Below are 15,795 nucleotides of genomic sequence, written 5' to 3' on the forward strand. Positions count from 1 at the left end.
TACTATTCCTTACAAAGTTAGACAGGGGGATTCAGTTTCACATTTATTTTAGATGTGTCCATATCTTCAAATTTTTGGTAGAAAAAAAGATAACATTAGCCTGCTAAAGCCATGTATATTATATATAAATATATTAAATATCTATGAAATCTTGTATTATATAATATACAATATATAAAATATACATGTTATATGTTTATTTGAAATATATATTATACAGCATATGGTATACAACATAATATGACATTATATAACATATGATATATAAAATGTACACATTTTATAAACATAAAATATGATTATAATAAGTGCATGTTATACATATACATACGCATTTATATATAATCATATTTTATGTTTGTATAATATATACGTTTTATATATCATATGTTATATAACGTATATAATGTATACTGTATATAATGTATAATGTATATAATGTATGTTATACATTATATATGTACATGTATAACATGCATTTATATTATATATATATGCCTAGAAAATTTGGGATATAACCAAATCCATGTAGAAATTGCCAGTGGCAAGAGCAGGAGTAATAGGAAATATTGAAGAAGTTATTTTTTTGTTGTAATTTAATTTCAAATATTTACATAGATTTGAAACTGCTTTTTGCATAAATAATAATAATCACAGCATTAAAAAGGAGGAGTTATTCAGTTAGGGAGCTGGCCTTTTGGGGATCTGCAGATCAAGGTATGCAAATTGGGAAAAGACACAATGACTTTTCATAGTGCGACTATTGATCAATGGTGCTTTACGTCAAATTGAATAAGAATTCTTTTTTTTTGTCAATTGTGGGGCTTGAATGAATAAGAATTCTTATATTAATTTAATAATTAAAATTAGAAGTTAACCCATTATACCTATGTGATAAACCCATTATACCTATGTGATAAAACAGAACTTGTAAATAACATATTCCCCCCAAACAGCCAAAATAATCAAGCATTTTGATTGATTCAAGGCTCTGGTATCAGGAACTGTGGCTTTTCCTAACTTATTTGTTTTTTAAACAGTAAATTTGAGTCTCACAAGGAAGAGTTTGTACTCTCAGCTGGGCACTGGTACGTTAAGCCTGTAATTTTAGTCCACTGAGAATCAGAGATCCAAAGGTCTTGGTTAAAGCCAGCCTTCTTCATCTTTCCCTATTTAGATCCCTTTTATGTTTGCATCTTGCCTTATTGCTCTAGCTAAGCATTCTAATACTAAATTGAAGAGGAGTGGAAAGATCAGACATCCTTGTCTTGTTCCTGAATTTAGAGGAAATGATTTTATCCTTTTGCCATTAACTTTAATGCTAGCATGCTAGCTATAGGTTTGTCATACACAGCCTTTATTATACTGAGGCATGTATTCCTAGTTTCTCCAGAGCTTTTATAATCAATTGATGTTGGATCTTGTCAAATGCTTTTTCTGCATCTATTGAGAGGAGCATGTGGTTCTTGTCCTTGCTCTTGTTGATAGGTTGAATTAAAGGAATTGACTAAAGTATGTTGAATGAACTTTGCATCCCTAAAGTGAATTCTGTTTGATCATAGTATATGCTTTTTTTTCTTTGATGAATTGTTGAAGTCGATTGACCAGAATTTTATTGAGAAGTTTTGCATTGATGTTCATCAAAGAAATGGGTCTATAAGTCTCTTTCTTTGATGAGTTTCTGTCTGTTTTGGGGATGAGGCTTATGCTAGTTTCACAGAATGAGTTTGGTAGTCAACTTCCACTTTCAATTTCATTGAAGAGTTGGAGGAGTGTTGGTGGAGTTCTGATTTGAAGGCCTTGTAGAATTTAGCTGTGAATACATCTGGTCCTGGTCCTTTCTTGGATTAGTGTTATTGCTATTTCTATTTCAGTACTTGATTTGGATTAAATTATCTTGGTTTAGTTAGGGAATATCAATATTTGCTAGAAATTCTTCCATTTCTTCCAGATTCTCAAATTTGTTAGCATAAAAAATTTAAAAGTATTCCCTTATAATGTTCTGAATCTTAGTTGTTTCTGTGGTGATGTTTCCATTCTTATCTCTGATTTTGTTGATTTGGGTGTGTTCTCTTCTTTTTTTTTTGTGTAAGATTTGCTAAGGGTATGTAAACTTTGTTAATTTTTTCAAAGAACCAACTCTTTCTTTTGTTGATTCTTTCTATGTTGTTTTTGGAGTCTAATTCATTTAATTCTGATTTAATTATAATTATTTGTTTCTGTCTACTGGGTTGGGGTTCTTTTTCAAGGAGCTTCAGGTCCATTATTAAATTGTTGGGATGAGATTTCTCCAATTTGTAGGAACTCAGAGATGTAAATTTTCCTCTGAGTACTGCCTTTGCTGTATTCCAAAGGAGCTGGTCTCCCTTATGAGCCAATAATAAAACTTCTGGGCATTTACCCAAATGACCACAAACAAGGCCATACTAAAGCTACCAGCACAATTATGTTTATTGCAGCATTATTCACTGTAGCTAAGATATGGCCCCCATGCCCTTCATTGGATGAATGGATCAAAAATATGTTGTACACACACACACACACACACACACACACACACACACACACACACACACACACACACACACACACACACACAATGGAATTCTATGCTTCCATCAGAAAGAATGATTCTACTCCATTTGTAAGGAAATGGAAAGACTGATAAAAAAAATCATATTAAGTGAAGTAAACCAGACCCAAAAATCATAGGTCCCATGGTTTCCCTTATTTGCAGTAATTAATATACATCTAGGATAATCTTAGCAGATAAACTGAATTGCTCAATTGCTATGTACATATGACCATATAAGATGATGCTAAGTGAAATGAACTCCAGGACATGGACACAAGTGGTTTGTCTTTGTTGTTATTTTTTTTGTCTTTGTTGTTATTCTTTTGTATGTTCCTCACCCTATGATATATTCCCTGTTTTCTCTGTATTTGATTTTGGCACCCTGGTATTGTCTATATGTTTATCTGAATTAGGGAAGGGAAGGGGAAGAACAGAATGTTGAGAAAAAGGAAAAGGGAGGAACCAATCTAACAGCGGTACTCACAACACAATATGTTGGAAATGTTCTGTACAAGTTGAGAGGGGGATGGGGGGAGGGAAAGAGGGAGAAAAATGAGGAAAGGGTAACAAGGTCAACATGTCATGTACTTATTACCTTACTTATGTAGCTGTAACCCCTTCATACATCACCTTGACAGCTAAAAAATAAAATAAAAAATTATATTGAAAAAAGCCAACCTGCTGATGATGTTTTTGAGACTATTTTTACAAGTGGATGGGTGCTTGGCATACCTCTGACCTCCCCACTGACATGGGGGGAGGTTCTCAGCCCAGACCTTCCTGTTCATAATGTCATCATGCTTTCTGGGAAGGTGGTGCTTCTCCATGAGTGCAGTGAGTGATACCGTTCTGTTTTGTTGAAAGACAAAGTTCTCCTTGCTTGAGATTTGTGAAGCAGAGCTTCCTAGTAAATCGACAAGCCACTGAGTGACCTGGGAATGTAGTACGTATGTATGTCATAAAAGCAGTGGGGAACCTTTTGTATTATTCTAGGCTATTGTTGACAGAAAACATGTAAAGATCCCTAGAAAATACTTTTAATCTCTCCCTTATTCTCCTGTGCTTTATGATTACTTATGTCTTTGAAATTACTTGTGGTCATTTTTGCTGTTAAGTATTATAATTTGTGCAAATTTTAGCAGTGAGATGTTCAACAGGAGCATCTTCTCCATTGAGTGGAGTTCCTATCTTTTCTAGCAGAAATGGAACATTTTAACATATAGGTTTTAATGTGGAATGAGCCAAATAAAACCTATAGGTTTTGGAAAGACCTAAGGTATCTTGTTTTTTCTATATATTCAAGTAGTCAAGGCTAAAGAATTAATTTTTAAATGTTCCTTAGGTAAAAGTTAAATATTATATAAAGAGAATTAGATGGACCATTGCAACAATGAGAAGAACAAGTTGTCATGTCGAAAACGAACTTTACAACTTTGGTGGGGGAGGGTGGGGGGAGGATTGGGTGGGAGGAGGCTTGGAAGGGATGGGAAAGGAAAACAAAGGAGGAGACTACAATGCTTGATAAGAAATGTACTCATTATCTTGCCCATGTAATTGTAACCACTCTGTACAGTTTTTTCACAATAAAAAAAAAGAAAAAAAAGAGAATTAGAATATCATTTTCTTTAGTATTAAAATAGTGATTCAAAATTTATTCTGAAAAATATGTTCCCCCTTCACAAAATTGCAGATATTATTGATATATTTTAAACATGTTTTAATCTATACTATACCATTTGTTCAAAGCATTAAAATCTCAGAATTATACTTTCCAACTCATAAAATATGTTGTTCCATTCTGTTACAGGTTTCTGCTTATTCACTAATAAGAATTTAGGCTAACCAGGAAGGTGTAAAGCACTTAGATGATTCACAAAGGGAAAATAATCTTCTAAAATTTTCAAAATTTCAGAGATGACTGTGACCTAAGAATCAGGAGAAGAACCAGGAAATGTGAACTCCAACTTCCACTGAAGTGTGACCATATAATTATCAGATCTCCATACCAACTATGTATGTGGTGGGAGAGAAGTTTCACATCTAAGTCATGGAGGATTCTGAGGAAAGGTGATGTATGAGGTTAGAATTTCAATGAGACTGATTCTTGTAACCCATAATGTACCCTATTGAACTCTATTGAGTAAAAAAGAAGTCTAATAAAAAGCCAGATCTAGTGGTGAGAATTTTGTCCTATGACTACAATTTTAATTCTCTCATAGGGTTAAAACCTTTTGGTGGAACTGCTTTATTAAACTACTCTTCCAGTTTGTTCATTCTCATGAGACCGCTCTCAACAATGGCCAGGTTTAACAGTACATACCTATCATTCCTGCTTTGTGGGAAACTAAAATGGAGGATTTTCATTCTGTACCAGCAAGGCAGAAAAGTTCACTAAGCTCCATCTCAATGTAAAAAAGGCATAAACAAATTGAGAAATAGATTATAGTAAATGTGAGTAATTGATGGAGAATCAATAAAATGAATTTGAGGGAGAATGATAGAAGGGATGGCTTTGATTGGAATCATCAAACATGTAAATGGAGATGTTAAATTGTAATCCCTTTAAATAACCTTGGAGTTTAGAAAGTGTCTCAGACACAAAACAATCCGTACATTTTTTGACTCTGTAATGAAGGTAGACAGAAAGCCAATAGGAAATGACAGATTAAATTGTCATTAATACTTGGAATTTAAAAAAATCAAAAAAAGTTAATTTAGACCTATGTCTTTCTCTATAAGAAGTTATAAATTTTAGAAATATTAACATTTATAGGTAAAATCTGTAAGGGGTATTTCCAAATATGAGATTAATGAAAATAGGCACTAAAAACAATACAAATAATGACAAGAAGATAGTTCTGACATAAAATTTAAAAATTAATTTTCTCCATATATGTAATAAATAAGATAGAAAGTCAAATACCAAATCGAGGAAAATGATGTTTGCCCAGATAGATTCAGCCAAAATTTAAAATTTGCAAATAAGTTATTCATGGAGAAATGTGAATTTCTGCTTATGAAAAATAGCAAACATATCTGAGCTTTTAAGTATAATTTTCAATTTTTCTTAAATTTCTATAATGGGAAAGAATAAGAATTATGTATATAATGAAAAACTAATAAAATAAAAGGCAAAATTACTGTAAATTTTAATTATTGCAATTGGATTAAGTAAAATATATTGCATTATCTGTTCCAACACAATTTTCTATTACTATACAATATGCTTTTTCAGTCAGCAGCTTGCTTTATTTGGGAAACAAAAAGGGCATTAAACAAAAATGACTTCTTTGTAGTTTCTTAGAAGAAACTCTAGAAATTTGTAAAATGATAATAGTAAGAACTCTGAAAGAAAATCTCATATCAGTCAGCACCATCTTGTTTTATCTTTAACTGATCAAAGTAATATATACAAATGATTGTTGCACATTTATTTGTTATGCTTGACAACTTCAAATGTAAGTAAAACTTTTCTTGATGATTAGTTTTAAACACCAGAGACAATGAGATGAGAGAGAGAGAGAGAGAGAGAGAGAGAGAGAGAGAGAGAGAGAGAGAGAGAGAGAGAGAGAGAGAGAGAGAGAGAGAGAATAATATGAATGTATGAATGTCTGGTTTCTCTTTAGGATACAACATCCTTTTTATTTTTTTGCAAGGGGAAAGAAACAATAGTCTGTCATATATGAAGCATGAAATATAAGCAGAAACCTAGAATCAATTATGACAATAATTCTTCACAACTGTATTATACCTACCATTCTTAATAGAGTAGGAAAATGGGATTTGGAGTAAGAAATAGGATGGATATTCTGGGTAGAGGAGATATGTATAAAGACCCTAAAGGGAGTAATGCTAAAAGAGAAATTTGTAATAGGATAATATAAGCGATAAGGTCAAGAGTGTTCACTGATTGTAATCATGAGATTAGGCAGAAATGAAAAAGTTAGGGGAACAAATCCAATGACTTCCTCAGAGCAGGTCAGCCCGAGTAACTTGATGAGTCTGCAGGATACTGCAAGGGTTTCTGAAAGGAGACGGCCACATGGCTGAGGCAGAAAAGAGTTTATTGTGGCAAAGGACACTGCAGTCCTACACAAGATGGAGGCGTGTAGGGAATGCGAGGAGTGCAGGGAAGGGAGTGGGTAGGGCAAGGGAAAAGCTGCAAGGGTGCCTGGAGCAAAAAAAAAAGAAGTGGAAGTTTTGATAGAGACTGATCTATAGGGAGAGGTGGGGGAGGTGTGGCCCCAGGGAAGACCTCAGAGCCCTGGGGACCTTCCACTGGCCATGGGTATGCCTGTTACCTGGGTTATGAAATCTGGGCTTGGATGGGGCCACGTTTGCACCCAGGACGAACAATGGAGAAGGGACTATTTTCCCCGGCAGACCTAACAGATCTACCACAAAAAGATTCTACATTCAGACCATATTCTTTGGGTTCTAAGCTAGAACACTTGGGAAGCAAGAGGTTTCCGACAATTGTCACCTAAGAGAAGAAAATGCTGTATGTTCTGGATGGTGGTGGCTCACTCCTGTAAATCCTAGCCACTTCAAGAGGCTGAGATCTGGAGGATTGTGTTTCAAGGCCAGCCAGTGTATTAGACTACATCTCCACAATAGCCAACACAAAGCTGGACTGGAAGTCTATCTCAAATTATAGAGAACTAACTTAGCAAGCACAAGGCCCTAAGTTCAAATTCTAGTACTACCAAAAAGCAATCAAGCAAGAAAAAAAGAATGGAAAAAGAAGGAAAAAGAAAGGAAGGAATGAAGGAAGGGAGAAAGAAAGAAAGAAAGAAAGAAAGAAAGGAAGGAAGGAAGGAAAGAAAGGAAGGAAGGAAAGAAAGGAAGGAAGGAAAGAAAGGAAGGAAGGAAGGAAGGAAGGAAGGAAGGAAGGAAGGAAGGACGGAAGGAAGGAAGGACGGAAGGAAGGAAGGACGGACTGCATTTTCCATGTTTGCTCTGGAATCCATACAAATGACTGAATTCTGATGCTAGGTCAATGCTCCAACTATTCTGATGGATTTGATCCCATCTCAAATTACTTAGGTATTTTCAGAAGCTACACTGCTTCATATGCCTGCTATTGATTTCAAATATTAAGCCAACCATCCGCTTCTCTTCTGTTGGCAAAACTGTTATTTCACTTGTTAGGTTATGAATTCCTTTTCTCCCATTCTAATTTAAAATAAAAAATATTGACTACCTATAGTGGGGCTTAATTTGAAAGGTTTTGTTCAGTAACTGAACTACTTGTACATTGGCCATGAACTAGATTTTCACTGTGTCATAGAGCTGTTTTCTCATGGACATCTAATTCCCCAAACACTCATTGTGGCTCACAAAGGTGAGACATTTATTATTTGAAAGGAGAATGGCACTGAGAAGTGTTTGTCAGTTCTTTTAAGCTGTGAGAAATAACGACTGCTATTTCTTCCACTTGACTCTTTGTGTCACACAGGAAGGGTGAGGTGACAAACCTTAAAGAGATGTTATCTTGTGGCTTTTGTCTTCACTTTATTTTTTTTTTGCTCCCTTGAGTCTTCCTCATGTAACACACAAAAGCAAGTTTCCAAGTCATTTAACGTCATAAAGGAATTAATATTTCATTTTGTTATGGCTAACTACTAAATTGAATCTTGGCTTACAGACTGATGATCTCAACCTATTCCAGATAAAGACAGCAAACACAGTAGTTTCTCTATGTTTTAAACACCCATACACACACATACATATATACATACACCTGCACACACACACACACACACACACACACACACATACACACACACATACACACACACACACACACACACACACACACACACACACACACACACACCCCTACCTCAAACCAGGCAAAGGCTGCCATGTAAATTGGTCTCTGGTTTTTATTTCACCATCAATTAAGCTTGTAGTTCCTTGAGTCCCACTTTGTAACAATGGTTTTTATTTTTTAGAGGCGTCATTTGCAATGTGTTCAACCAGAAAATGAAAACTATTTCTATGGTGAACCTTTTATGATAATCAGGGCCATTTGTTAAATGGTATTAACTCTACACTAACAATGAATATTAGTTGTAGAGACACCACCTTCTCAACATTTTTCTTTCTCCAAGTTTGGGATACAAAAGAATTGGCAAAGCTAGAGTAAATAGCTATGCGAATAAATAGTATTTTGCAGAAAATTGAGTTATTTTTCTGGGCATGTTCTCTTCCTCTAGAGCAATGAAAAAATTAAGAAAAAATCATATAGATGAAGACTGTAAAAGGTGTTTCAAATTAGGGAAATAATCAGAATAACAAATAGGCAATGAAAACTAAGAAAGATCTAGCAAATATAAAGTAAACCAAGAGAAAGACAATTCAAACAATTCAAGAGACTTCTCATCTGAACAAGGAATATGGGTCTAATTTAATGACATCAGTTTTCATAAAACCTCGGAGAAATTCACAGACTATTTAAGTGTTTTTTCAAGTAATTGATGATGTGGGGGTATAGGGGACTTTCTGAAACTCCACTGTCATAAAGAAATTATTTGACAACAATCTTTTGCAGACACTGCTAGATAATCAACATTCAATACTCATTTGATAATAAAAATCTTTCTGAATAGTAGCTTTTTGATATCTGTGTTACATTGCTTAGAATATGCCTTTCCCTATCTGAAGTGCAGGTTAGTTTTCATGTGATTTAATAGGTAAGTGGAAAAGAATTTTCTTCTTCTTCTTTTTTTTTTTTAAATCTCTGTAGGTCGTAGAGTGGAGCACTCTAGCTTTTGTGATTTTTTTTTTTTTTGGTTGGTCATGGGGCCTGAACTCTGGGCCTGGGCGCTGTCCCTCAGCTCTTCAGCTCAAGGCTAGCACTCTACCACTTGAGCCACAGCACCACTTCCAGCTTTTTCTGCTTATGTGATGCTGAGGAATCGAACCCAGGACCTCATGCATGCAAGGCAAGCACTCTACCACTGAGCCATCTTCTTAACCCACTTTTGGGATTTTAGGATAGCATGACAAAACTGTTAGGTCTTGAAAATTAAGGAGAAACTGATGGATCAAGGAAGAAGCAGATGCACAGTCATGTACTTTGCAGTCCAAAGAAAGAAGCTGCTAAAAGATGGGTAACACTTAGGAGACATCACAGTTTGTCTGTACCATTATTGATTAATTAAATCTTATTTAAGTCTCAAGCCATAAGCAGCTGGCTACAAACAGAATGATTTGCTCAAAGAGCTGATAGAAATAAATAAAGCAAATACTGCACTATATATTTTTGCATTTCTTTTAAAACAAATATTGGCAACAACTGTTGAAGACCTGCAGACAGTAAATGGCTAGGGGTGGGCTTTGCCAACAGTTCTCAACATCAGTTGTAACTTTAACATGGTTTTAACCATGAATTTTTTTTCAGACATCAGCAGTGTCTAAATTATTGCTCCATTAATCCCACAGACATATTTTTAAAACCAATAAATATGTTGCCTTGTGCATCACTGAGGACATCAATAGAAGCATTTTCTATTGACACACTAGCAGAGACGTTATTTGATCAATATAAACAATATCTTCCTAACATGTTTGGAAAATGTTTAGAAATAAAACTAAACATATTGCTGACTGCTGAGAGGCCCTGTCTCACAGTGCTGGATAAATTGTTCTCTCTCAAAATATACTCCATATAATAAAATAAAATTTGTTCTTTTCTTAACTACATTTGAAAAAAACAACAACTGTAGGACCATGGCATGTACTTTACTTCTGTTTTATTTTTTCACATGTGGCCCTCATGCTACGTGTTAGAATTTTACTTGCCTTTTAGAAAAATACATTTTCACAGTAACAACTTTGTCAACATCTAGATAAACCACAAAATTTTAATATCTGAGTATTCTCTCTACATTAATGTTTCATTTATGCTTATAAATATGCTGTTCAGTTTACATGAATTACTCGGTACTAGTGTATTTTTATCACTTCTGATGAATTATGAAAAAATCAGTGATTGAAGATGAATTTCATATTATGGCTAATGCACAATAAAAGTGTATTTGGTATTTTAGGATCTGAACATAGAAGTGAACTTTGGTGAGTATACAAAAGGAGGAAGGAGTTTTTTCTTGTTATACATTTGGAAACAAATTCCCTGTACACTTATTAGGTTAAGCTTGTGAACATGTTTGTCCAAACTCCTTCAACATTTCTTCTGTTTTATTTAAGTAAGGAATCAACTTTTGAGAGAGATGAGCCCAATTTCTACTGTGACAAGAGATGTCATTGTGTCTTTGTCATTCTTTTAATATTTGCTTCACATATTTTGTTTTATTATGTTTATATTTAAAATGATTACATTTTCCTAGTACATGGAACTTTATTACTTATATTAACATTTACTTTCCTAATTTTAGCATATTATTATAATTTTACTGGCTTATAGTTTTTGTCTGACATAATATTTTAAATTAATTTATTACGATGTGCTTGGGAGTATCATTTTTGTGATTATTTTTGGTTGCCACAACTAGTTTTATTAAAGCTGATTTAAAAATACAAAGTTAGCCAGGTGCCAGTGGCTCACGTCTATAATCCTATCTACTCAGGAGGCTGAGATCTGAGGATGGTGGTTCAAAGCCAGCCCAGGCAGGAAAGGCCGTGAGACTCTTACCTCGAATAAACCACCAGAAAACCGAAAGTAGCGCTCTAGCTCAAGTGGTAGAGAGCTAGCCTTGAGCTGAAGAGTCCAGGGACAGCACTCAGGCCCAGAGTTCAAGCCCCATGACCAACAAAAAAACAATACAAAGTTTAGATCTATGTGTCAGTGACTCATATCTGTAATCCTAGCTACTTAGGAGGCTGAGACTCTTATTTTCAATTGATCACTGAAAAAGACAGAAGTGGAACTGTCACAAGTGGTAGAGCACTAGCCTAGCCTTGAGCTAAAAGGAAGTCAGGGACAGCACCCAGGCCCAGCATTCAAGCCCCCTGACTAGCAAAAAAAGAAAACCCACAAATTTTAATTTATTTCAAATTGCTGAAGATGAGTTTTTTTCCAAAGGAATATCTGATTATTTCATAGTTAAACTCTTGTTCTAAAAGTCTAGAGAGCAAGTAATGCCAATCTCACAAAAGGTCTTTTAGGTGATTTATAAAAGAAGACACTTTTCAGACTACTGCATCTATACCAAGCCCAACTGAACCTTGACCTTGGGCTTCAAATCTCCAGAACTGTGAGAAAAGAATGTCTCATTAAATGTAGTGGTGCCTAGCTGTCATCACAGAATCGTGAGTTAAAGGCCATCTTGGGCAAAGCTAGTGAGATTATCTCAAAAATAAAATATAAGTCAAACTTTCTTGGGGTCTAGTTCTGAGGATATAGTGCTTGCTTAGCATGTGTTAAGCTAGTGTTCAGTCCCTAGAACAAATAAAAGAAGAAGCTAAAGGAGGAGAAGGAGGAGGAGGAGGAGAAGAAGAAGACAAAAAAAGAGAATAAAGAAAAAAAGTCTGCTGTTTAGGTGAGACAGCCTGTGATATTTTATTAAGGTGGTCCAAGCTGGCTTAAAGAGCATGAAAGTCCATACATGTTCTCATAGGAAATATTGGCATATTGAATGTGTTCCCTTCAAATTAGGAAAAGAACAGGATATTCATTCTTACTATTTTTGGTTTGCTCTGTGCATTAAGGAATGTTATAAAAACAGACTTAAAATATTCTTTATTCATAATCAAACTGAGAGTCTCTGAAGAGAAGTAATCCATTATTATACTAAAACCAACTCACTAGAACTCATAAGTGAGTTTTGCAGGATAGTGTCTATAAACAAAGTTCAATTGTATTTTTAATGATAAAATAGACAACTAGAAAAATTAACAAGGAATCTAATTTAGAATGAGATAAAAATAGTTCCATATGAATGACAATGAAAGCTATTGCTGAAATTACAGGAATACTAAATTATTTTGTAAATATACTGCATGAATTAGGAATTTTGATTTTCCTCAAATGGATGTATAGATTAAAAATCTAGCTGGGCACCAGTGGCTCATGCCTGTAATCCTAGCTACTTAGGAGGCTGAGATCTGAGGATAGTGGTTCAAAGCCAGCCTGGATAGGAAAAGCTGTGAAACTCTTATCTCCAATAAACCACCAGAAAACCACAAGTGGTACTGTGGCTCAAGTGGTAGAGTGCTAGCCTTGAGCTGAAGAGCTGAGGGACAGTGCTCAGGCCTACCCCCTCTCCCCCCCAAATGTAGTAATTCCAGATGGTTTCTTTTTATTTATTTTTTACTTGATTTGAAATGATAGGACTTTTTTTTTTTTTTTTTTTTTTTACTACTTTAAGACTTATATTCAACAGGCTAGGTAGTTTTAAGACAATGGGACATTTGGTTACAGTTAGAAGATTAGGTCATTTTTTAGATCTGAATAAAGAATTCAATGAAGAATTATATATGTCCAGTTCACCTGATTTTTTTGATCAAGTCATTGAAGTTAAATATGAAATGATAGTCTTTAAAATATATGGTTCTAGAAAAATTAGATAAAGACATGACAGTTGATCAAATTTAGCTGGGTGTTCATAGCTCGGGTCTATAATCCTAGTTACTCAGAATGCTAAGATCCAGATGACAATGTTTCAAAGTCAAGCAATTATCTCCATGAGATTCCATCTCTAATTAATCAGCAAAAGTCTGTGCTGAAGGTATGGATCAAGTGATAGAGCACTAAACTTAGACCAACTTCAAACCATGGTTCTTATCAAACATGTGATCCGTTTCCAAAGTACCATACACTTATGTCCAAATACTAAGACTATGAAATTTCTGCATTAAACTCATCAGAAAAACATCCTTTTAACCTTGGAGTAAGCCAAGATTTATCAGAGTGTACATAAAACAATATATAAAGATAGTAACCCCCCCCAAAATAGTCCAAATGGACATCTGGTTTTTCCATACCGAGTTCCTACCAGCTATTTTCAGGAGCTTCACATGGCTCTGTGTGTGTGTGTGTGTGTGTGTGTGTGTGTGTGTGTGTGTGTGTGTGTGTAAAATTGAAGGACTCACACTTCCGCCCTTTGGCTGCTTCTGCACTCAGATTCTGTATCACTAAGTTTCTGTCCTTCAAAGCTGCTATCTTATTTTGGAGCAGTGTCAATTCATTTTAATTTTCACATACCATGATACCTGAAGAGGAAGAGGGATATTTATATGCTCACATCTTGACTAGAAGCCTAGGCAGTAGTTTTAGACAAATTGCATGACAAGTCCTAAGAGCAACAGGAAGACACTATTTTTTTTATTGTGAAAATACCGTACAGAGGGGTTACAATTACATGGGCAAGGTAATGAGTACATTTCTCATTAAGAATTGTTGTCTCATTATTTCCCCTTCCCATCCCTTCCCATCTCCTCCTGCCAAAGTTGTAAAGTTCGTTTTTCGACATAACGACTTGTACATCTCATTGTTGCAATGGGTCCACCTGTATCCCTATTTAAATGATTTTTTTCCCTTCCCCTCCACAAATTATACCAACATCAAATACAGTGAAAGCAGGGGTTAGACTGTGGGGGAGGGACATACAAAGCAACAAAGAAATCATCTTATAAATATGTTAGAAACAATCGCAAGAATTGTTTTGAATACTTATCTTTTTGAATACTTATCTTGGGGTTTTTCTTCTGTGTATAGAAGCATAAAAGTCATTTGTGACATAGGGGTGTGGGTTTTGGAGAACCACACAGTAATCCTTTCTGGGGCTGGTTGGAAATAGCAAGACTCAGGGGGACACTTAGGGGGAGTGAAACAAATCTGTCAACTGCATAATTTAGTCTAGCAACGTCTTAGGTTTTTTTTTTTTTTTTTAGATCATTTAGGGCACTTTATAACTCACAGGTTGGACCTTCATCTCTAATCAGCTGTCACAACTTTGGATATAGTATAAAAGCACAAACTGTGAAAACAAGCCATAACAATTACAGCAAGTTAATTCTTAGCCAGAATTCTATACAAAACCCTTTTCATTGTTCAAAATTTTTCCCTTTAATTTCAAAATGTTTGACTTTAGTTCAAAGGTAGAATTTCTTTCATGCTATTGAAGTGTAATCAGGTGAATGATTTTTGAAGAAAAAAGTATGAAAACTACACACTTTCTCCCACTTTAAGTCAGCATGCTGTTTCTGAACTCTGTCATATCAAAACCAGTAGAAAGAAAACACTCAGCTTTCATGATCACAGGTTTTAGAGACGAATGCTTCTAAACAATAACGTTTCTGAAGTAGACTAAAAATATTTCTACCTACTTACAATGAGATTTACATATCTTGGTGGAGAAAAATATTACCAAATCACAAACTCCTGCCATTGTATTTTTTAAAAAAAGCAAGTAATGAACCCCATTTATACTTGGCAGGGTTGGGAGTAAATTATATTCATTTATGTCCCTTCATTCTTACTCAAGCTAAAATATAATGATTAAAATGAGCTACTAAAGCAACTTGTAGGTGAAAACTCAGAGGAAAACAGCTTCGTTGAGTTGGTTGATGGTGTTCTAGAATGTTTATACAGGTCTCAATAGTTTGTTTCTCTTTCCAGTGTCAGCCTGTGATTTGTAATCACATTTGCAATGGTTTTGGCCATGAAAGATAACAGCTTTGTAACTTCTAGGGATTAGAATGTGGACACATTGGAAGGCTGCTACTTCTTACTTGCCATAGTAAGAAATAGTAGAATACTTGGGACTAAAATATTTTTATGTGTGTTTACGAGTTGTAAGGCTTGAACTCAGGTACTGTACACTGTCTATGAGCTTTTATGTTCAAAGCCACATGAGCAATAGCTTCATTTACAGCTTTTAGATGGTAATTGGAGATAAGACTCATGGATTTTCCTTTTCAGGCTAGCTTTGAACTAAGGTCTTCAAATTTTAGCCTTCTGAGTTGGTAAAATTTACAGTATGATTTAAATAAATATGATTTAAATAAATGTGGAAATGTTTTTAGGAAACCAGCAAGATTTAAATATATCAAGAAAATGAAAGAAATTAAAAATAATGAAGAATTTAATTCTATGTCCTATAATCATCATTATTATATTATTTCATGGTCACAATTATCCATAAGGTCTTAAATAAAAGTAAAAAACAAAAATGTATTTGATTTATACAATAATGTTAGTATTATCAGTCTTTTATTGTAAAACAAATTGTATTAACACTTTTACCAAACAA

General features: G+C 34.6%; 1 protein-coding gene across 2 annotated transcripts in view; it reads left to right on the top strand.

Moving 5' to 3' along the window:
* LOC138820738 (uncharacterized) overlaps window positions 1-15,795 on the top strand; it is a 160,538-nt gene that overhangs the window by 138,223 nt on the left and 6,520 nt on the right. The window contains exon 5 of one of the 2 annotated variants that reach the window (XR_011369972.1): window positions 4,488-4,678. Coding sequence is in view for 1 of the 2 variants with exons in the window: in XM_070012538.1 (XP_069868639.1) it covers window positions 4,488-4,642 (155 nt within the window). In the remaining variant the exon portion in view is untranslated. Of the gene's footprint in view, window positions 1-4,487; window positions 4,679-15,795 lie in introns of those variants that run through there. The other variant, XM_070012538.1, reaches the window with a different exon arrangement.

The sequence above is a fragment of the Dipodomys merriami genome, unplaced genomic scaffold, assembly GCF_024711535.1.
Source record: "Dipodomys merriami isolate MVZ:Mamm:240054 unplaced genomic scaffold, mDipMer1.0.p SCAF_9, whole genome shotgun sequence".
NCBI classification, from domain to species: domain Eukaryota; kingdom Metazoa; phylum Chordata; class Mammalia; order Rodentia; family Heteromyidae; genus Dipodomys; species Dipodomys merriami.